Below are 23,083 nucleotides of genomic sequence, written 5' to 3' on the forward strand. Positions count from 1 at the left end.
TGTTTGCAGCATCCCTACCTCCCTCCCCACAGCATGACTGAACAAAGAGAAGAAATACAGCTCCACCCATCAGAACACCGACACAAGCTTCCCTAACCAGGAAACCTTGACAAGCCACCTGTACAAACCCACACACAGCGAGGAAAAGCCACAATAAAGAGAACTCCACAAACTGCCAGAATAAAGAAAGGACACCCCAAACTCAGCAATTTAAACAAGATGAAGAGACAGAGGAATAGCCAGCAGATAAAGGAACAGGATAAATGCCCACCAAACCAAACAAAAGAGGAAGAGATAGGGAATCTACCTGATAAAGAATTCCGAATAATGATAGTGAAATTGATCCAAAATCTTGAAACTAAAATGGAATCACAGATAAATAGCTTGGAGACAAGGATTGAGAAGATGCAAGAAAGGTTTAACAAGGACCTAGAAGAAATAAAAAAGAGTCAATATATAATGAATAATGCAATAAATGAAATTAAAAACACTCTGGAGGCAACAAATAGTAGAATAACAGAGGCAGAAGATAGGATTAGTGAATTAGAAGATAGAATGGTAGAAATAAATGAATCAGAGAGAATAAAAGAAAAACGAATTAAAAGAAATGAGGACAATGTCAGAGACCTCCAGGACAATATTAAACGCTACAACATTCGAATCATAGGGGTTCCAGAAGAAGAAGACAAAAAGAAAGACCATGAGAAAATACTTGAGGAGATAATAGTGGAAAACTTCCCTAAACTGGGGAAGGAAATAATCACCCAAGTCCAAGAAACCCAGAGAATCCCAAACAGGATAAACCCAAGGCGAAACACCCCAAGACACATATTAATCAAATTAACAAAGATCAAACACAAAGAACAAATATTAAAAGCAGCAAGGGAAAAACAACAAATAACACACAAGGGAATTCCCATAAGGATAACAGCTGATCTTTCAATAGAAACTCTTCAAGCCAGGAGGGAATGGCAAGACATACTTAAAATGATGAAAGAAAGTAACCTACAGCCCAGACTATTGTACCCAGCAAGGATTTCATTCAAGTATGAAGGAGAAATCAAAAGCTTCTCAGACAAGCAAAAGCTGAGAGAATTCTGCACCACCAAACCAGCTCTCCAACAAATACTAAAGGATATTCTCTAGACAGGAAACACAAAAATGGTGTATAAATTCAAACCCCAAACAATAAAGTAAATGGCAACAGGATCATACTTATCAGTAATTACCTTAAACGTAAATGGGTTGAATGCCCCAACCAAAAGACAAAGACTGGCTGAATGGACACAAAAACAAGACCCCTACATATGTTGTCTACAGGAGACCCACCTCAAAACAGGGGACACATACAGACTGAAAGTGAAGGGCTGGAAAAAGATTTTCCATGCAAATAGGGACCAAAAGAAAGCAGGAGTAGCAATACTCATATCAGATAAAATAGACTTTAAAACAAAGGCTGTGAAAAGAGACAAAGAAGGTCACTACATAATGATCAAAGGATCAATCCAAGAAGAAGATATAACAATTATAAATATATATGCACCCAACACGGGAGCACCGCAGTATGTAAGACAAATGCTAACAAGTATGAAAGGAGAAATTAACAATAACACAATAATAGTGGGAGACTTTAACACCCCACTCACACCTATGGATAGATCAACTAAACAGAAAATTAACAAGGAAACACAAACTTTAAACGATACAATAGACCAGTTAGACCTAATTGATATCTATAGGACATTTCATCCCAAAACAATGAATTTCACCTTTTTCTCAAGCGCACATGGAACCTTCTCCAGGATAGATCACATCCTGGGCCATAAAGCTAGCCTTCGTAAATTCAAAAAAATAGAAATCATTCCAAGCATCTTTTCTGACCGCAACGCAGTAAGATTAGATCTCAATTACAGGAGAAAAACTATTAAAAATTCCAACATATGGAGGATGAACAACACCCTGCTGAATAACCAACAAATCACAGAAGAAATCAAAAAAGAAATCAAAATTTGCATAGAAACGAATGAAAATGAAAACACAACAACCCAAAACCTGTGGGACACAGTAAAAGCAGTCCTAAGGGGAAAGTTCATAGCAATACAGGCACACCTCAAGAAACAAGAAAAAAGTCAAATAAATAACCTAACTCTACACCTAAAGCAACTAGAAAAGGAAGAAATGAAGAACCTCAGGGTTAGTAGAAGGAAAGAAATCTTAAAAATTAGAGCAGAAATAAATGCAAAAGAAACAAAAGAGACCATAGCAAAAATCAACAAAGCCAAAAGCTGGTTCTTTGAAAGGATAAAGAAAATTGACAAACCATTAGCCAGACTCATCAAGAAACAAAGGGAGAAAAATCAAATCAATAAAATTAGAAACGAAAATGGAGAGATCACAACAGACAACACAGAAATACAAAGGATCATAAGAGACTACTATCAACAATTATATGCCAATAAAATGGACAACGTGGAAGAAATGGACAAATTCTTAGAAAAGTACAACTTTCCAAAACTCGACCAGGAAGAAATAGAAAACCTTAACAGACCCATCACAAGCATGGAAATTGAAACTGTAATCAAAAATCTTCCAGCAAACAAAAGCCCAGGTCCAGACGGCTTCACAGCTGAATTCTACCAAAAATTTAGAGAAGAGCTAACACCTATCCTGCTCAAACTCTTCCAGAAAATTGCAGAGGAAGGTAAACTTCCAAACTCATTCTATGAGGCCACCATCACCCTAATACCAAAACCTGACAAAGATCCCACAAAAAAAGAAAACTACAGGCCAATATCACTGATGAACATAGATGCAAAAATCCTAAACAAAATTCTAGCAATCAGAATCCAACAACACATTAAAAAGATCATACACCATGACCAAGTGGGCTTTATCCCAGGGATGCAAGGATTCTTCAATATCCGCAAATCAATCAATGTAATACACCACATTAACAAATTGAAAAACAAAAACCATATGATTATCTCAATAGATGCAGAGAAAGCCTTTGACAAAATTCAACACCCATTTATGATAAAAACTCTCCAGAAAGCAGGAATAGAAAGAACATACCTCAACATAATAAAAGCTATATATGACAAACCCACAGCAAACATTATCCTCAATGGTGAAAAATTGAAAGCATTTCCTCTAAAGTCAGGAACAAGACAAGGGTGCCCACTTTCACCATTACTATTCAACATAGTTTTGGAAGTTTTGGCCACAGCAATCAGAGCAGAAAAAGAAATAAAAGGAATCCAAATTGGAAAAGAAGAAGTAAAACTCTCACTATTTGCAGATGACATGATCCTCTACATAGAAAACCCTAAAGACTCCACCAGAAAATTACTAGAACTAATCAATGATTATAGTAAAGTTGCAGGATATAAAATCAACACACAGAAATCCCTTGCATTCCTATACACTAATAATGAGAAAACAGAAAGAGAAATTAAGGAAACAATTCCATTCACCATTGCAACGGAAAGAATAAAATACTTAGGAATATATCTACCTAAAGAAACTAAAGACCTATATATAGAAAACTATAAAACAGTGGTGAAAGAAATCAAAGAGGACACTAATAGATGGAGAAATACACCATGTTCATGGATTGGAAGAATCAATATAGTGAAAATGAGTATACTACCCAAAGCAATTTATAGATTCAATGCAATCCCTATCAAGCTACCAACAGTATTCTTCACAGAGCTAGAACAAATAATTTCACAATTTGTATGGAAATACAAAAAACCTCGAATAGCCAAAGCGATCTTGAGAAAGAAAAATGGAACTGGAGGAATCAACCTACCTGACTTCAGGCTCTACTACAAAGCCACAGTTATCAAGACAGTGTGGTACTGGCACAAAGACAGAAATATAGATCAATGGAACAAAATAGAAAGCCCAGAGATAAATCCACGCACATATGGACACCTTATCTTTGACAAAGGAGGCAAGAATATACAATGGATTAAAGACAATCTCTTTAACAAGTGGTGCTGGGAAATCTGGTCAACCACTTGTAAAAGAATGAAACTAGAACACTTTCTAACACCATATACAAAAATAAACTCAAAATGGATTAAAGATCTCAACGTAAGACCAGAAACTATAAAACTCCTGGAGGAGAACATAGGCAAAACACTCTCTGACATATATCACAGTAGGATGTTCTATGACCCACCTCCCAGAATATCGGAAATAAAAGCAAAAATAAACAAATGGGACCTAATTAAACTTAAAAGCTTCTGCACATCAAAGGAAACTATTAGCAAGGTGAAAAGACAGCCTTCAGAATGGGAGAAAATAATAGCAAATGAAGCAACCGACAAACAACTAATCTCAAAAATATACAAGCAACTCCTACAGCTCAACTCCAAAAAAATAAATGACCCAATCAAAAAATGGGCCAAAGAACTAAATAGACATTTCTCCAAAGAAGACATACAGATGGCTAACAAACACATGAAAAGATGCTCAACATTACTCATTATCAGAGAAATGCAAATCAAAACCACTATGAGGTACCATTTCACACCAGTCAGAATGGCTGTGATCCAAAAGTCTACAAATAATAAATGCTGGAGAGGGTGTGGAGAAAAGGGAACCCTCTTACACTGTTGGTGGGAATGCAAACTAGTACAGCCACTATGGAGAACAGTGTGGAGATTCCTTAAAAAACTGGAAATAGAACTGCCTTATGATCCAGCAATCCCACTGCTGGGCATACACACTGAGGAAACCAGAAGGGAAAGAGACACGTGTACCCCAATGTTCATCGCAGCACTGTTTATAATAGCCAGGACATGGAAGCAACCTAGATGTCCATCAGCAGATGAATGGATAAGAAAGCAGTGGTACATATACACAATGGAGTATTACTCAGCCATTAAAAAGAATACATTTGAATCAGTTCTAATGAGGTGGATGAAACTGGAGCCTATTATACAGAGTGAAGTAAGCCAGAAGGAAAAACACCAATACAGTATACTAACGCATATATATGGAATTTAGAAAGATCGTAACGATAACCCTGTATATGAGACAGCAAAAGAGACACTGATGTATAGAACAGTCTTATGGACTCTGTGGGAGAGGGAGAGGGTGGGAAGATTTGGGAGAATGGCATTGAAACATGTAAAATATCATGTATGAAACGAGATGCCAGTCCAGGTTCAATGCACAATACTGGATGCTTGGGGCTGGTGCAGTGGGACGACCCAGAGGGATGGTATGGGGAGGGAGGAAGGAGGAGGGTTCAGGATGGGGAACACATGTATACCTGTGGTGGATTCATTTTGATATTTGGCAAAACTAATACAATTATGTAAAGCTTAAAAATAAAACAAAATTAGTTAAAAAAAATAAAAATAAAAAATAAAGATATAGCCCATAAACTGGACTTCATCAAAATGAAAACTTTTTGCTATGCAAAAAGCATCATCAAGAAAATGAAAATGCAAGTCATAGACTGGAAAAGAAAAATTCACCACACATATACTAAACAAAGGGCTTATATTCAAAATATATAAGAACCCCTTATAATTTAATAATAAAGTATAAAAATGTGAAAATGATCTTCAGAAATACCTCACAGAAGAAATATAAATGACCAATGCACACATCAAAAGATGCTCAACATCACATTTGCAAGTCACAGAGTCTGCAAAGGATTTGTTTGCAAACTATATAAAGACCTCTCAAACTCACCAATAAGAAAAAACAAACAAATTTTAAAATACGTGAAAGAGATGAACAGACACATGGATTGCAAATAAGTACATGAAAACGTACTTATTGTTATTAGCATTAGGGAAATTCAAATTAAAACCATGACGAGATACCACTACACATCTGTATGAACGGCTGAAATAATAAGAGTTAAAATGTCAAGTGCTGCTGAGGATTTAGAGCAATTGCAACTACTGAAGCCCACGTGCTCTAGAGCCCATGCTCTACAGCAAGGAAGCCACGACAATGAAATAGGCCCATGCACCACAACTAGAGAATAGTCCCCGTTTGCTAGAACTACAGAAAAATCCATGCACCAATGAAGATCCAGCACGGCCAAAAATAAATTATTTTTTAAAAAGGGTTTTTTAAAAAAAAGAATGACATTGTAAAGCAATTATCTTCCAAATTAAAAATATTTTTTTTAATTTAATGAAAACAAATAGACACACAATACAGAGAATCAACAAAGTCAAAGGCTGATTGGTTGTAAAAACTAATAAATTCACAACAAGATTAAGAAAAAATGGAAATATAAACAATTGATATCAGGATGGGAAAAGGATTACTACATAATTAATAATATATACAGATAACCTCCAGAGATTATAAAGATTTTTATGTCAAAAATATTGAAGACTTAGAGGGAATGAACAAATTCCTAGAAAAACAAATTTTTTTTAACTTACCAAAACTGACACAAAAAGAAACAGAGATCTGATTAGTCCTATAACTATTAAATAAATTAAATCTTCAAAATAATCTTTTAGGTCAAGGGGCTTCACTTGTGAATTGTTAAACTTCTCTGCAATATAGAAAAAGTATATTCTCCTACTCAACTGATGAGTGGATAATAATTTGTGGTACATCCATAAAACAAAATACTACTCAGCAATATAAAGGAACAAACTAATACATGAACAGCCTAAATATATCTCAAAAGCATTATACTAAGTGAAAGAATCCAGATACAAAAGACTGTATACTTATTTAGTAAGATCTCACACAGTTAAATAAGTAAATATTTAAAAGAATTTTTAAAGGCTATATACTGTATGACTCCACTTATGTGATATTGAAAAAAGGTAAAACTTTTCAGTCTGACAAGGACTAGCAGAAGTGGGATAAGGATACTGCACACAGAGAATGAGGAAATTTTTTAAGGTGATGGATACTGTATATTCTGATTATGATTAGAGTTACAGGACTATATATGAGTCAAAGCTCATAAACTTTGACTATAAGTTTATACTTATATGACTATTTATGAGTCAAAGCTCATAAAACTATATATCTTACTGCATGTAAATCATATCTCAGTAAATATATATGACTTAAAGAAAAACCTGATATAGAAATAAAAGTATACGAAAACTTCCAGAAACAGTATCAGTGGTAAATATTTTAAGCAGACATTGCTTTGATAGTTTCAGAAGCACACATCCTGTGATAAAATATCAATATAACTCCTCTGAGCTTAAGTTAAGCCATAAAAATTTTTCAAATTAACTTTGCAGCAGCAAACTTACTGGACCTAACACTACTGATTGATAGATAAAATCTAACCATTTTCAATTAGAGTAAATAATCTAATAGCTACCTATCAGTTCAAGCAACTGTATATGTATTTATATAAAAGCACTATTTTTGTCTAGACAGCTTTGAACAGTGAAAACATATTTTTTCTTCTCTTATTTTTCACCTTTTTTGTGGATTTTGGGTGGATTTAATTTCCAAGTAATCACAACAATGGAGAAGGAAGCGGCCAACCCACTCCAGTATTCTTAGCATGCTATAGTCCATGGGGTGGCAAAGAGTCAGACACGATTTAGTGACTAAACAACAAACAACAGTCACAATATAAGTTTTACCTCTCATTTATTCCAAATCTATCACTTCAAAATCGGACACCTACCAGTTTCTTTTTCTAATGTAGAATGCTCTCCTTTATCTTTCTCAAGAAAAAGCAGCTAAGACTGCAACATGGCAACCAAATTGATTTTCATGGTCTACTTCCAAGTGGCCTGTCACAGGCTGGCATATTCACAGGGGCCAAAGGCTGCTGTTTCAAAACCTCCTCTTGGAGTTCAGAAAGAATTAAAACAGCAGCACTCATTGTTGTGTTAGCGATCATCACATACATACTAGTTTTTATAAAGTGTCTATACCCACAAGATCCAACCTCTGAGGCTCATCCCAATCTTCCTATAGTTAGACACTATCTCAGAACCTAAGGACCATATCCTGAGCACTAAATGAAAAGTATTAACCCCAAACACCATCTGCAGTCTTTCTTTTATTATATACTTCCAATGCCTTGAAATCTAAGATAGGTTAAACATGGATGGAGTGCATACAACTTACTCTGCTTCAGTGGAAAATTGTACCCCATAACTACATCTATCCAAAGAGATTATTCCTATCACCTGTCTACACATATTCTATTTACTAGGATATTAAAAACATTTAAACCAACCATCTTAAAACTGACCTAGATATCCATATTAAAATATAAAAAAAATCTTCATGTAGAAATCTTCTCTGCTTGTGCTGACCGAGACTTAACAATATGATAGCCACATAGTATTATGGTGTATTCCAACCTATTCTATTTTGAAGATTCCATTCCAATGATCACTAGACTGGGAAGAAAGTCTATGAGAAATGGATAAACTAGATCCTTTTTTTAAAAAAAAAAATATTGAACAGATTGCTTCTATTCAGATTAGCATCCTTCAAATCTGAGACACCCAAGGTGCTTTACAATGAGGTATAAATTAGAAGCATAATGAGTAATTATAAGCAACAGCTTAGCTTTTAGGGGAACTGCCTGTTTACTTAGAAAAGACTTGGCTGGCAGTCCAAGTTTATTCCCTCTACATCCCTCTAACAATAGTGTAGAATATTTAGCTTACAAAGCTATACATAACTAACTAAAGGCAAACACCAAGGCCTTCAGTAAAAGTTCCTTATGGAATGGTATATTTAACTCTAGTAGTTTGCTCTAGTAGTTTACATGGTTAATATACTAATCAGCAGAGTAGGTGATACCAATTAAGATCCTGAAATAAATTAGACTAGGCAAGAAGAGTCATCAATGAGGACTGGAATTTTAATCAGTATTTAAAATATAAATCCTAGAAGTGACATTCAGTTTTTTAGATGACTGATGCTAAATGATATTGATTGCAGCATGATTGATAACAAAGTACAGAAAAGGACAGAGGAAGTTCTGCGGACTTCTTTAAAAATGTAGTTGAGAGGCTTTGATGGAAGTCACATATGTTTATGTGTGTGCACATGCACACTTAAACCAGGCATGGAGTGGTAGGGGGAAAAGTTGGTTATTTTCTTAATAACAAAAATTCAATTTTATCATTTTTACATACTTAAAGCTAGATTTTATAACCCAGAAACAACTTCTAAAACCATTTATTTATACATTCTACAAATATTTCAGTACTTGTTATAATCCAAGTAAATATAAATGCAATAAATAAGATATATATAATCTGGCAATTACAAAATTTTATAGTTACAAAGGTCTCTGTTCAGATTAGGTATAGATACTGTGGGTGCTAACTGCATATCTATTTAGCACCTCATGAGAGGCAAGAAATACTTTATAAAGGATGTGATCCCTAAAATGAGACAAAAAGATCATTGGAATGGACAACATTAAAGAAAGAGTTTTTAAGGCTGAGGGAATATTTCTTTTAAAAGACACAAAGGTAAGAAAAAAGAATGATAGTTGAAAAACTGGTAATCACAGGAATCAATAGTTAAATTCATATTATTAATAAAAAATAAAATAACTACGATTTAGTAAAACCTTAATACATAGATAGTCTCTTACACACAATGCTTCTAATATTTACAGCTTTTCAACTATCATTACCCCAATTTTGGGCTTCCCACGTGTGCAATGGTAAAGAATCTGCTTGCCAGTGCAGGAGTTGCAGGTTCTATCCCTGGGTTGGGACAATCCCCTGGAGAAGGGAATGGCAACCCACTCCAGTATTCTTGCCTGAGAAATCCCATGGACAGAGGAACCTGGCAGGCTACAGTCCATGGGGTCACAAAGAGTTAGACATAACTGAGCACAGCACAGCATAGTCGTTTTACAGAAGAAATTTAAAAGTTAAAGAGAATAACTTGTCTTGTTAGGAAAAAAATTTTAAATGATTTGAGATGACCAAAAAAGATGACTGGGTGTTTTGTCGAGGGTGCCTTTTCAAGTTACCACCACCTTTCTGTGTCCCATATCTGAAGTATTTTTAAATTCCACAAATTACAGATAGTTGATAACAATGCAAATTACTATTTTCCATAGATACTCAAATGATTTGTCCAGTGGAGTTAAAACTGGTTTCCCTCCTCATGTGGAAAAAGGCAGTTTAGAATCAATCAAGCAAGATCATGTCAGGCAAGCTTGTTCTCTGGATTTTCCTTTGAGTTCTTTGTAACAACTTTTGGGGTTCCCTTATTAGCTAACGAGTTAAACAACAGCTTTGGCATGGGTTTATGTATATGTTTATGAATCATGATATAAACTTAAAAAAAAAATCCTTTAATAGATCCAAAGAAAAATAAGTCAGAATTTGAAGGTTTGTGTGGATTCTACATAGTTGCAAAGACAAAGTTCCTTCCATCACACACAACTCATTACTTCTCTCCTTTTAATCTTGAATGTTAAAGATTTTTGTAATACCTCTTGTAAAGGGTCTCACCAATTTATATTCCATGTGATAAAACATATTAAAAAGTACAGCTTGAGGCTACTTTCACTTTTACCAATTCTTCACATAATTATAATTCCTCAGCTTCTAATGGAATGAAAAAGGAAAATATGTATCTCCTCTCATTCCAAGGCTTTTCACAGCCAAACCACCACAAAAAACAAAGACTGAGCTTACAATTCATGGCATTTAATGCTCTATCAGGTATAATTCATGTCAAATTCCACTGGACAAACTCTGAGATAATTAAAGTGTACTAATATGATGAATAAGAGAAAGGTGGTGACCTGGGGGAGAACTTATGAAACCAATGTCTCCTGCTCTTGTTGATTATTCTTTTTGGTATGATGGATTTCCTTTCTCGATCTCACCTTTTTGAAAAATTAGACTGTTCCTGTTGAACAAAACTATTCAATAATACCTGGTGACAAATATTCAAATCCACATAACAGAAGTTAGGTGGTAAATTTCACTGTCATATAAAATACTCTTAAAAACATAATGAGCCACTGTTATGGCATTCATTCAGTTCATAAGTAAATTGTAAAAGCTTTAAAAAGGAAGAAAAATCCAGCCACACACTTTAAAGATGTTATTTGTTTATCTGTTTAACAAAACTGACAGTACGAAGCTTCTTTTGCATGTTACAATGACATGTGTTAAAGGTATATTTCCTTCGAACCATTTACCCTTCGCCACTGGTGAAAGGCAACAAGATCTCTTTACAAAGTCTCGTCTTTTTCAATAAATTTTGCATGAAAACATGTTATCCTGGCACAAAGTTGCCTGCTGTCACATCCGAAGTGTGATAAATGTTTAATGAAAACAACACCACACAGCTTGGTGTCAGACAACAGCTATCACACAGCCCTCCTTTGATCCAAAGAGACACTTAAAAGGAGTTCTAAGCACACTCTGCACCACAGAACTCTATAACCTATATGCAAATAGGGGTAAATTAGCATAAATGACTTCCTGCTGCATAAAGAAATAAGAGGTAAAGAAAAATATGACAGCCTCTAAGAGTATGTAACTGCTGTCAAACTCAAGTCCAGCATTCCCAAACCACTTCCAACATCTTCTGCCAAACACTAGGTAGGAAAAACCTCATCAACAGGAATTTAACACATGAAATTCTACAACTGAAGATAGGAATATTGCTAAGTTCAAAGCCATATCTTTAACACAGAGTATGACTACTACTTGATACTAAACTTCTAAAACTAATTCTAACACTTTTTAATTATCAATACCCACATTTTATAGAAGAATAAATTAAAGTTCACAGAAAATAAATTGTCTTGTAGGGGAAAAAATTGTGGAAGATTTAAAACGAGCATTAATTCTAATTTCTGCAATTTAACTTTCCCAGAATCTAAACCCTTTAGCATACTTTTTTTTTTTAAGATGTACTATTCATAAAGGCTGGGCTTCCCTTATGGCTCAGCTGGTAAAGAATCTGCCTCCAATGCAGGAGACCTGGGTTCAATCCCTGGGTTGGGAAGATCTCGTGGAGAAGGGAAAGGGTACCCAATCCAGTATTCTGGCCTGGAGAATTCCATGGACTGTACAGTCCATGGGGTCACAAAGAGTTGATGTCACTGAGTGACTTTCACTTTCATTCATAATGGCTACATGTTCAAAAGTAGCAATTCCCATGAACAAAAAGTATATGCTGCCTCTGTTGATATACTTTCTGTGTTTTTAGTATATAAAAATATACCTAAAATAATTTTAATACAAGCAATATAACTTCTAATTACATTGCACAGTCAACTCTTCAGTGGAAGATTTTACATATAGGCCATGGGCTATAACCAAAGCCTAACTTCACTGCTATCCCTGTGACTTCTAGATATATTTTCAAAGAGACTTAAAGAACACAATTGATTTAGTGGGAGTCACATTTAAGAAATTATATTTAAATACATCCATCTCACATTACCCACCAAAAAGCACTGCTGCAGTGCATTCTGTATATCCAGAGGGAAAGTCTTACCTCTCTTAAAAGTAGAAAGCTTCAGAAAGTTATACAAAGGAAAAAGTTATCAACTCAAGTGTTTGGGAAAACTATTCCAGAAGTTCTTGATGGGCACATTTCTGAGAAGAGCATTTATCTACTGAAAAGCTAATGAGGGAATAGAAAAAGTGAAAAGCTTTCACAGTAGTGTCTCATAAAGGAAAATACATTAGGTTCCTGATGAATCCTAAAGTTATTCAAATTAAGAAAGCATTGTACTAGGCAATAAATGGTTTAAACCAAATTTTCTCAGCTAGTGATTTAAAATCATGATTGAAAATAAACTAAAATCAATGGCGATGGCACCCCACTCCAGTACCCTTGCCTGGAAAATCCCATGGATGGAGGAGCCTGGTAGGCTGCAGTCCATGGGATCGCAAAGAGTCGGACACAACTGAGTGACTTCACTTTCACTTTTCACTTTGATACACTGGAGAAGGAAATGGCAACCCACTTCAGTGTTCTTGCCTGGAGAATTCCAGGGATGGGGGAGACTGGTGGGCTGCCATCTATGAGGTCGCACAGAGTCGGACACAACTGAAGCGACTTAGCTGCAGCAGTAGCAGCATTCAAAATCTACTCTTAAGGATGGCAGTATGATATAAAATCAATAGTGGTATGTCACTGGAAGTATTGACATTTATTAACAACTAATTTTCAAAGAAGTCTATAAAGATGTTTTATAGTGGTTGACTATACTTTTCCCTAGGAGAAGGCAATGGCAACCCACTCCAGTACTCTTGCCTGGAAAATCCCATGGGCGGAGGAGCCTGGTAGGCTGCAGTCCATGGGGTCGCTAAGAGTCAGACACGACTGAGTGACTTCACTTTTCACTTTCATGCATTGGAGAAGGAAATGGTAACCCACTCCAGTGTTCTTGCCTGGAGAATCCCAGGGATGGGGGAGCCTGGTGGGCTGCTGTCTCTGGGGTCGCACAGAGTCGGACATGACTGAAGCGACTTAGCAGCAGCATACTTTTCCCTGGTGGCTCAGACAGTAAAGAATCCACCTGCAATACATGAGACCTGGGTTCAATCCCTGGGATGGGAAGATCCCCTGGAGGAAGGCATAGCAACCCACTCCACTATTCTTGCCTGGAGAATCCCCATTGACAGAGGAGCCCAGCGGGCTGTAGTCAATGGGGTTGCAAAGAGTCAAACGCGATTGTACAACTAAGCACGTACTTTTTGGAGGTTGAATAAAGTGTTTCTAGAAAAGGCTCAAATGGGATATACAATTTAAGTCAGAAGACTTAAATGGGATATACAATGTTCACATCATCAAACCAAGTTATAACTATAATATGCCATGGAAAGTTTCATATTTCTAATTTTTGACTCTCAATAGAAGTTTGCTTAACAAAATGGTATTGTTAGGTGTTCAATTTCAATTTAATAACTCTATTATTACTAAAATTTATTTTCATATTGCAAAGACATGTCCTCATAAAAGAAATATAATCATCTAATGATACAATAAATATTTGTTCTAAAAAATTTTGGGGGGGGGAACTTATATAAACAAATAAAATCTGCATCAATATTTTAAAAATTAAATATTCCTAGAAATCAAGTTTTAAAAATATAAAACATTAAAAATTAAAGTCATGAAACTTTCTTGATAAAATCTAAGACAAGGCTTGGTTAGTGTCTTTCCTGTATTAATTTTTTACTCACTGTTGTAAAGAAAGGCACCTTTTAATCCCTACAAACACCTGATATCCTCCTAGTTTATATTAGGTCTCCGTTCTTCAGCAAATTAATAAAATGAAAAGATCAATTTATGATATTATAAGATAAATCCTAATAAAAACCATTAAAATTCCCCAGAAATTTCCAGAACTTGTACTCAACTAGCTGCTATTTTCAAAAGGTTTTTCAGAATTTTCCTATTATTTTTTCCAACTTATAAAATACTCCTTTACCCATTATTGTACTTACTCTCCTTTGCTTTCTACTTCATAAATGTCCACTTTATGTCCTACCAATATTTGTAAATATTTGTATTCTCAAACTGGTTTGATGAAAACAAAGATTGTTATGCATAAAGAAGCAGAATCACATGAGCTGTTATTTTCTCTTATATGAGGAAGCATGTAGGGTTATTTAGTACAAGCTAAAATCCTTGTTCCTGAGTTATACAATCACAATGAGCTGATACATAAGTCCTAATTCAATCATTTGTGAATCTTTTTTCCTTTCTCTCCACCTACACATGTTCCTTAAATCAAATTTCAAAGATCCAATGAAACCATCACAAAAATACATTTAATTAAGGCCTAAAAATTTTTGTGGTTTTATTAATATAATGAAAAATAACTTCAAATAAACAGATGAAATGCTAATGTGGGAAAGTACAGAAGAAAGGCAGAAAAGGAATTAATCTTTTACTAATAACAGATATCCAACCCAATCAGAGAAAAATAAGGCACAGAAGATTCTTTCAGTTTTCTTTCAGCTACTTCCTACGAAAGTTTAAGCAACAGCATATCACTTGAACTCAAACACTACAGATCATCATCAATAACTATGGGTTGTGTGCTATTAAGAGTGAGGATACTATTGTCAGTGAAACTGAATTAGAAGCCTAGCTCTGCCATTTATTTACAAGTCCTATGATCACAAGTCTTCATCTGTATAAAAGGGATAATAAAAGCACATATTTCATTAGGTTATTATGAAAATTAAATGAGACACTATATGTCTAGCAAAACTTCTGACACTTAGAAAATATATTTAAAATGTTAGATGCTTATTATAATATCCACAGTAAGTAAAGCATTTTGTTCATGTAGACCTCATCATAAAATTACTTGAATTTCACTGGCTTCTCACTGCCTGTAGAATTAACTCTAATATCCTTAATATAACATGTAAAGTGAAAGTGAAAGCTGCACAGTCGTGGACTTATTGTGACCCCATGGACTGTAGCCTACCAGATTCCTCTGTCCATGAATTCTCCAGGGAAGAATACTGGATTGGGTAGCCTGTTCCCTTCTCCAGGGATCTTCCCAACCCAGGGATCAAACCCAGGTCTCCCACATTGCAGGTGGATTCTTTATCGTCTGAGCCACCAGGGAAGCCCAAGAATATTGGAGTCAGTAGCCTATCCCTTCTCCAGCAGATGTTCCCAGCCCAGGAATCAAACCAGGGTCTCCTGCGTTGCAGGTGGATACTTTACCAGCTGAGCTACCAGGGGAGCTCCACAACATATAACCTCTCATCATTATTACTCTTCTATAAACCAACCCCATTAGACTTCAGTTCTTCAAGTATGCCATACCCACTTTGCCTTCCTCCAAGTATCAATATTTCCACATGAAGTTCATTTTGCATACAACATTCTATGCCATTTTCTCCTTCCTTCAAATAATAAAAATCTCATCTTCAAGAGCCCATCCTAACATGCTGACTAATCTAGGTTGACTAGTTTAATGTTCATGAAAATACCTTGCAACTAGAATATGTCAAGACTGAAGATGAAACCCAGTGTGCTGAGACTGGCCTGTTGGAAAAATAAAAAGGGTCCAGGTCTGCTTACCTCCAAACTGTTGGTTATATTAGCAATAAATATACTTATTGTTTAAGCCAGAGATTGACAAACTACAGCCCTTGGGCAAATCTAGCCAGCTGCCCATTTTAAAAAATAAAGTTTTGTTGGAATTTAGCTATGCCATTCATTTAGTATTATCTATGGCTGCTTTCATGTTAAAAGAGCAGAGTTTAGTAGTTGCAACAGAGACATAAGGCCCAGGAAGCCTAAGTTATTTACTATCTAGCTCTGCAAAAAAGCTTCCTGCCTTTGGTTTAAGCTACATTTAGTTAGGTTTTGTTACTCGTAGCCAGAAGTATCCTAACCCGCACGAGTTAGTTTCCTTTTGAAACATTCATCTGATTTCACTGCAATAATTTATATATCTTCCTTTCTATATATGCTTATTTTGCCACCTGCATGAAATCTCTCAGTAGGATTGGGCAGCCATTATGTACCGATTACTTAACATACACATGACAAATAGAAGGCATTCAAATATTGTTGATAGAACAAGTGAACAAATGAATGAGTCAGTGTATCTGATCCATAACCAATAAATATTTATTAACAAATATGTACATTAGGTATTCTGAGTGAGACAAGAGACCATACAACAGCATGCTCTGCCCTAAATGGTTTAAAAATCAGGTTTACAGACTTCCCTGGTGGTCCAGCAGTTCAGACTCTGCATTTCTAATGCAGGGGGCATGAATTCAATCCCTACTCAGGGAACTAAGATCCCACACACAGCACACTGCAGCCAAAACACGAATAAAATAAAATAAAATTGTCTATTTAAAAGAGAAAGAAAAATCAGGTTTAGGAAATAAACATGAAAGCTGTAGAAAACAAATATGTAAGTTATTTCTGAAGCAAAACAGGGGGCATTGTCACATGTAAGTACTACCATACTAAATGTATATATCAATGATAGCCCCACTAAATCCTGATTTTAGATCATACCAAAGGGTATGAATTTGTGTGTACTTAGCACTAACTAGAAGGAAGGGCACACTGACATAATACCACCCTGTCCTATGGGCCACTAAAACCATGAAGGTGACTGAATCAGGCTATTCACTGCTTTCTGGCATCCATACTCAGGGCCCTTCAACTGACACCTCATGTTTTGACCCTGTTCATTACCTTTGTTGAGATTTAAGAAATAATGACAAATACGATATTATTATCTTATAAACCTGTCATCCAGGAATGAGTCCCTTGAACACAACAAGCTCTGAGTGATCAAAGAATCTAACCTGTACAGCTGGCCCTTCAAGATTACTGTCACCATATGAGACCCTTTCCTGAAACTACCCAACCTCCTTATTTATTTATGCTCTTGCTTCTCTTACCTTTAAAATGCCCCATATAATACTTTATGTAATATCAACTTTATTCTAAAAATGTAAAACTTGGTGAGGTAGAAAGCAAAGATTTAATGACCAGTAAAAATCATAGTCACATCACATAATCATAGTCACGTAATATCTAAAGCATAAACCAAAATGAGGAGGGGAAAAAAGGAACAAGGGGCAAGGCATTTCCTTGACTGACATAATTTATTTGTCCTCTTAGTCCATATTTCCAGTCTTAGAAACTTACTCTACACACTCTCTTCTAATCTATCATTCTTCTGACTTTTACCCCTTATCAATGTATTTCCCCCATACCCTCTCTGATCCTTATTTCTTTCCAGCTCTGGCTAAGTTAGCCTCCCTATCTTTAAAGCCAGATATCCAACCCTATCTCCTCTAATATTCAACAATCCTTAAAACTAGAAAAGATAGAACTCAGGATTTTATAGGGCAGTGACTGCTCAATGTGCATTAATGGCTGCAGGGTGATCAGGGAAAAGAAAGTCACATAATAATGTAACACGTTCCCAAAATCCACTACAAATGGATCATTTCAAAGAATACATAAAAGCCAATAATCCAGGCAGTTTTATATAGGATCACTGTAAATCTGGATAAAAATAAGCATACAGACAACTGTGAAAAAGAAAGGGATGGGAAGAGTTCCATATCCTTCAATAAACTTAATTCTTTACAGAATCAAGATCTCAAGGAATCATATCGAAGATCTTGGTAAGCTCTTCAATTTAACACTGAAAAGTGACACACTAAAAGACAAAATACTTGTACTGAAGTATTAAAGTGAACATATATAGGGTGTTGAAAGAATGACAAAAGAGCACAAATTCTAAGATGCTCTACTTCACAGAATAAAAGACCCCAATGTCATTTTGGAAAAACAAATAAGAAGCTATAATTTAAGCTAATAAAGATTTCGTTTCATTTTAACATCTTCTAATTAAACAAACAGTTTTGGGTGGACTTCAACATCCAAAAATTCAAACAAAACATTCAAACATCCAAACAAAATTAGAACAACTGTTTTAATGAAAACAATTCCAGAAAAAATAAACTCTGGGTCTCATATGCACATACACTCACCTAACACACACATATATCTTTATATTAATGAAGTCCTCATTCTACATTGAAAGAAGTCTTAGCCAATAGTAAATCATGTAGTTCCCTCCCTTATTGTTTTTATTTTTCCCTAAGAGTTTTACAATAAGCTAATATACATCTTCAATAGTAAGTAATCTTCAAATTTTAAGTATCATATTCATGATGAGGAAAATGGAACTTCTCTAACAAATTATGTAAATTTTCCTTTACTGACATAATAAGTTTTGACAGTACAATTTATTTCTAAGATTTATTTTATAAATATTAAATGAAAACAGGAATAGAAAGGAAGTACAGTAAAAATTTGAGATAAGTATTTTAACTTATCTTTTCTTCTTTTTCCATTACATTCTCCTCTCTTTTCCATCTAAGAAAGACATCAGAAGATGAAAATACATTTGATTGCTGCTATGGAATCACTGAGTCACCATTGCTTTAGATTCACTTCAACTTACCCACGTTTGATGTTGTGTAATTCCTTGTCCTTGCCTTTATCCTTTTCCTTTTCTCTTTTCTCCTTATCTCTGCCTTTACGTCGTTCTCTATCCCGAGACCGACTACGTGTTCTTCTGTGACTTGACCTTTCACTGCTTCGACTATGGGAACGTGGCCGAGGTCTTGATCGGGACCTATGGTAAGTAGATTTCATTAAATACATTGAGAATATAATTTGTATTATGAAATAAAATTTTTTTAACTGTCTGAAAGAAAAGGATTTAGTTTTAATTAAGGATTCAGTTAACTGTGTGAAGTGAGCATCTAAAGATGATTCTTTATGAATAAGCATATGTGAGGGAAACATAGGGTGCCAACTTTACAAAAATATAAGGTTTAGTCAAAGAGTGTTTGTTCAGGTGTTCACAGGACCCTGTTGGCATAATGGATACAAATCCGCCTGCCAACATAAGGGTATGTGTTTGACCCCTGGTCCAGGAAGACCCCACAAGCCTTAGAACAACTGAGACTGTGCACTACAACTACTGAGCCCACACTTTAGAGTCCATGAGCCGCAGCTACTGAGCCTGCCCACCTAAAGCCCATGCTCTGCAACAAAAGAAGCCACTGCAATGACAAGTCTGTGTACCACAGCTAGACAGCAACCTCAGCTCTCTGCAACTAAAGAAGAGCCCACACACAACAATGAAGACCCAGTGCAGCCAGTAAATAAATAAATAAATAGAAAAAAACAAAAGTGAGCCAGCCTTGTAGTACTACAACCAGCTTTTTAAAAAGTGTTTGTTTAGTCAAAAAAGTCTTAAAGTTCAAATCAAGTCTTCAATGCTGAAATCTCTTCAACATAAAATAACAAATCTAAATGGATCTATTCTAATCCCCAAGAATTAGGATCTTCCCCATCCCTACGAACTCTGCTTCTATTAATATATTGATTCAACATAATTTCCTGTATTAGTTACACTAAAACTATTCTTCTATATAATCCAGCTTTTCTTTCATTAAATGGAGGACAATATTAGGTCGGATATATTATATGCCTTTAAAAAGTAAATATTTTTAAATCTGCCCTATAGTACTGACAAAAAAGTCTCTAACAGATTGATGATCCTACAGACATTATAAAAAACTGTCTGAAGTCACTGAACAGTGACTGAAAGAAGGCAATGACCTATAAAAGGGAAAAAATCTTACTATTTAAACATGTTGCTGATTTATTTAACATATTTCAAACAATTAGGTTATGGACCAAAAATAATGAGCAATGACAATACTTGGAAAAAAGAAACAACAATAAAAAAGATTGTTATTTTATGAGTTCATTTTCTGAGGACAGGCCTAAGTCTGTGCCATGCAGAACAGCTAAAACTCCAACAGAGAACTTTAAAATTTATGGTCTAAAAAACTAGAACAAAGACCCAGGAAAATCATCACCAATTGAAAATTAAAGGGGAATCTTGGAAAAAGAGTCAGGAGAGCTAAAAATTGTAGCTGTAAATGCTATTCAGACCTCTGGCTGAAACTTCACTTAGATCATGCAGGAGGGGCAGACTCCAAACAGCTAAGGAAGAAAGAACTGAACTAAATTTTTAACTGCCCATAGAGAGACTAAATCATCTAATACACATTAATGAATTCATTTAATTTTCTGCTTTAAAAAAAGGTAAACAAAAAAGGTTATATTCTTCAGAGGAATATAATAGAGTCCATAATATTCAAAACATGACATTCATCGTGTCCATGATAAAATTCAAAATTACTAGATATACAATGAACATGAGAAATATAACAAAAGATGAGATGAGATGAGTCAGATATTGAATTAGCAGGCAAGGATTTTAAAGTAGTAGGTATAACTATGTTTGTCCTGAATATAAAGCTAAGAAATTTTAGAAGAAAAATAAGAAAGTAAAAAAATTCTGTAACTGAAACAATACAATATATGAAATTAACATTATACTAAAAGAGACCAGAAACAGGCTGGTAGCAACAGAGGGAGAAAAAAGCTCTGTGTATTTGAAAATAAATAAATTGAAATTATCCAATCTGAAGAACTAAGAGGAAAAAAGATTGTTAAATGAAAAGAAAAACAGATCTTCTGTAATCTCTGTGACAATATTCAAATGTATAACATGTTTATTTAAACTCAGAAGTAGAGAAGTAGAGAAAATAATGAGATAGAAATCAATGTTTTTTTAAAGTGGTGGCTAAAATTTCCCCAGATTCAGTGAATAAAAAATTTACAGGGACTTCCCTGGTGGTTCAGTGGTTGAGAATCCACCCCTGTAATGCAGAGGATGTGGGTTCAATCCCTGATGAGAGAACTGAGATCCCACATGCCTTGGAGCAACTGAGTCCTTTAACCACAACTAAAGAGCCCATGTGCCACAATGAAAGATTCTGTGTGATGCAACGAAGATCCTACCTGCCACAACTAAGATGCAGCCAAATAAATAAAATATTTTTTTAACTTACAGTCAAGAAGTTTAATGAACTCCAGAATAAATGTGAAGACCATGACTAGTAATACCATAGTAAAGCTCATGAAAACTAAAGATAAAGCAAAATCTTGAAAATAGAGAAAAACTGACACATTACATACAAGAGAACAATACATGAATTATCACTGGCTTCTCACAGAAACAATTAAGATCAGAAGACGTGGAACAAAATTCTTAACGTGGTGAAGGGGGTGGGAGAAACCAAACTGGAATTTTATACCCAGCAAAAATATCCCTCAAAAAATAAAAGTAAATCAAAGGCATTTTTGAGATAAAGGAAAAGTAAATCATAATCATCAACAGTTAATAATGTACATTACAGTCTGTATTCAAGAGATTTCTTCAGGCTAAACAGAATTATAAATGGTGGAAACTTGGGCCTTTAGAAAGGAAATAAAGGCCACTAGAAATGGTAAATCTAAGGGTAAATTTAAAAAGTACTTCCCTTAATTTAGTTAAAATACATATGTACTTAAAGTAAAACAGTGTTTTACTATAGGGTTTATAATTAAAGTAGATATAATGCATGTCATCTCTAAAGAATAAATAATGGGGCAGGTAAATGAACATATACAGTTAGAAAGTTTTTACATTTCACATGAACAGTGAAATATTAACTCTAAGTACACTGAAATGGTAAGGGTATATATGTAATCCTTACATTGACCATTTATAGGAGAAAAAAAAAGGAGGAGGAAGAGGAACAAAATACAAAGAAGTAAAGCTAAAAACCCAAACGATGAACCAAAAGAGATTTCTTTAAAAATATTCATTAACCCAAAAGGAGGCTGAAAAGGCTCCCATGTCTTTCCATAAGACTTTCAAGATTAAGCAATTCCTGACCAAAAAACAAAAGCAGGGTTGTTCCATTCTCCAATAGATTCGGATGAAAACAAGTAATAAATCAAGTATAACTCCAAGATGAGACACTGGAGAAGAATCAAGCTGGGTCTATATGAAATCACACAAGAGATGGCACAAAGTCGCTTACATCCTACCATATCACTCTGAAAGTGTCACTACCAACTGGACAGTCGGATGAGTCTTATTGGGAAAATGACTTTTCTCTGTTTCTATAGTTTTGCACTAGCAGGTTGGTTTGGTAAAAAATACCTTTTGCTTGAGAAGGGAAAAAAAGCCAGAGTTTGCCCAAATAAATTAAAAAGCAACACAAAACTATAAACTATCAACAAGATAATGTACTTTTTTCCATTAAAACATTTTTTTTTATTTTATATTCAGTTCAGTTCAGTCACTCAGTCGTGTCCGACCCTTTGCTACCCCATGAATCGCAGCACGCCAGGCCTCCCTGTCCATCACCAACTCCCGGAGTTCACTCAGACTCACGTCCATCGAGTTGGTGATGCCATCCAGCCATCTCATCCTCTGTCGTCCCCTTCTCCTCCTGCCCCCAATCCCTCCCAGCATCAGTCTTTTCCAGTGAGTCAACTCTTCGCATGAGGTGGCCAAAGGACTGGAGTTTCAGCTTTAGCATCATTCCTTCCAAAGAAATCCCAGGGCTGATCTCCTTCAGAATGGACTGCTTGGATCTCCTTGCAGTCCAAGGGACTCTCAAGAGTCTTCTCCAACACCACAGTTCAAAAGCATCAATTCTTCAGCGCT

The 23,083-nt window shown here is 35.2% G+C and overlaps 1 protein-coding gene and 1 pseudogene across 1 annotated transcript in view; one reads left to right on the plus strand and one right to left on the minus strand.

The window, feature by feature from the left end:
- RSRC1 (arginine and serine rich coiled-coil 1) overlaps positions 1 to 23,083 on the minus strand; it is a 241,637-nt gene that overhangs the window by 115,407 nt on the left and 103,147 nt on the right. Inside the window, exon 4 of the mRNA XM_027542710.1 lies at positions 18,962 to 19,135. Coding sequence (XP_027398511.1) covers positions 18,962 to 19,135 — 174 coding nt within the window. The remainder of the gene's footprint in view (positions 1 to 18,961; positions 19,136 to 23,083) is intronic.
- LOC113897320 lies at positions 22,263 to 22,471 on the plus strand (annotated as a pseudogene).

Source organism: Bos indicus x Bos taurus, chromosome 1 (genome assembly GCF_003369695.1).
Source record: "Bos indicus x Bos taurus breed Angus x Brahman F1 hybrid chromosome 1, Bos_hybrid_MaternalHap_v2.0, whole genome shotgun sequence".
Classification (NCBI taxonomy): Eukaryota; Metazoa; Chordata; class Mammalia; order Artiodactyla; family Bovidae; genus Bos; species Bos indicus x Bos taurus.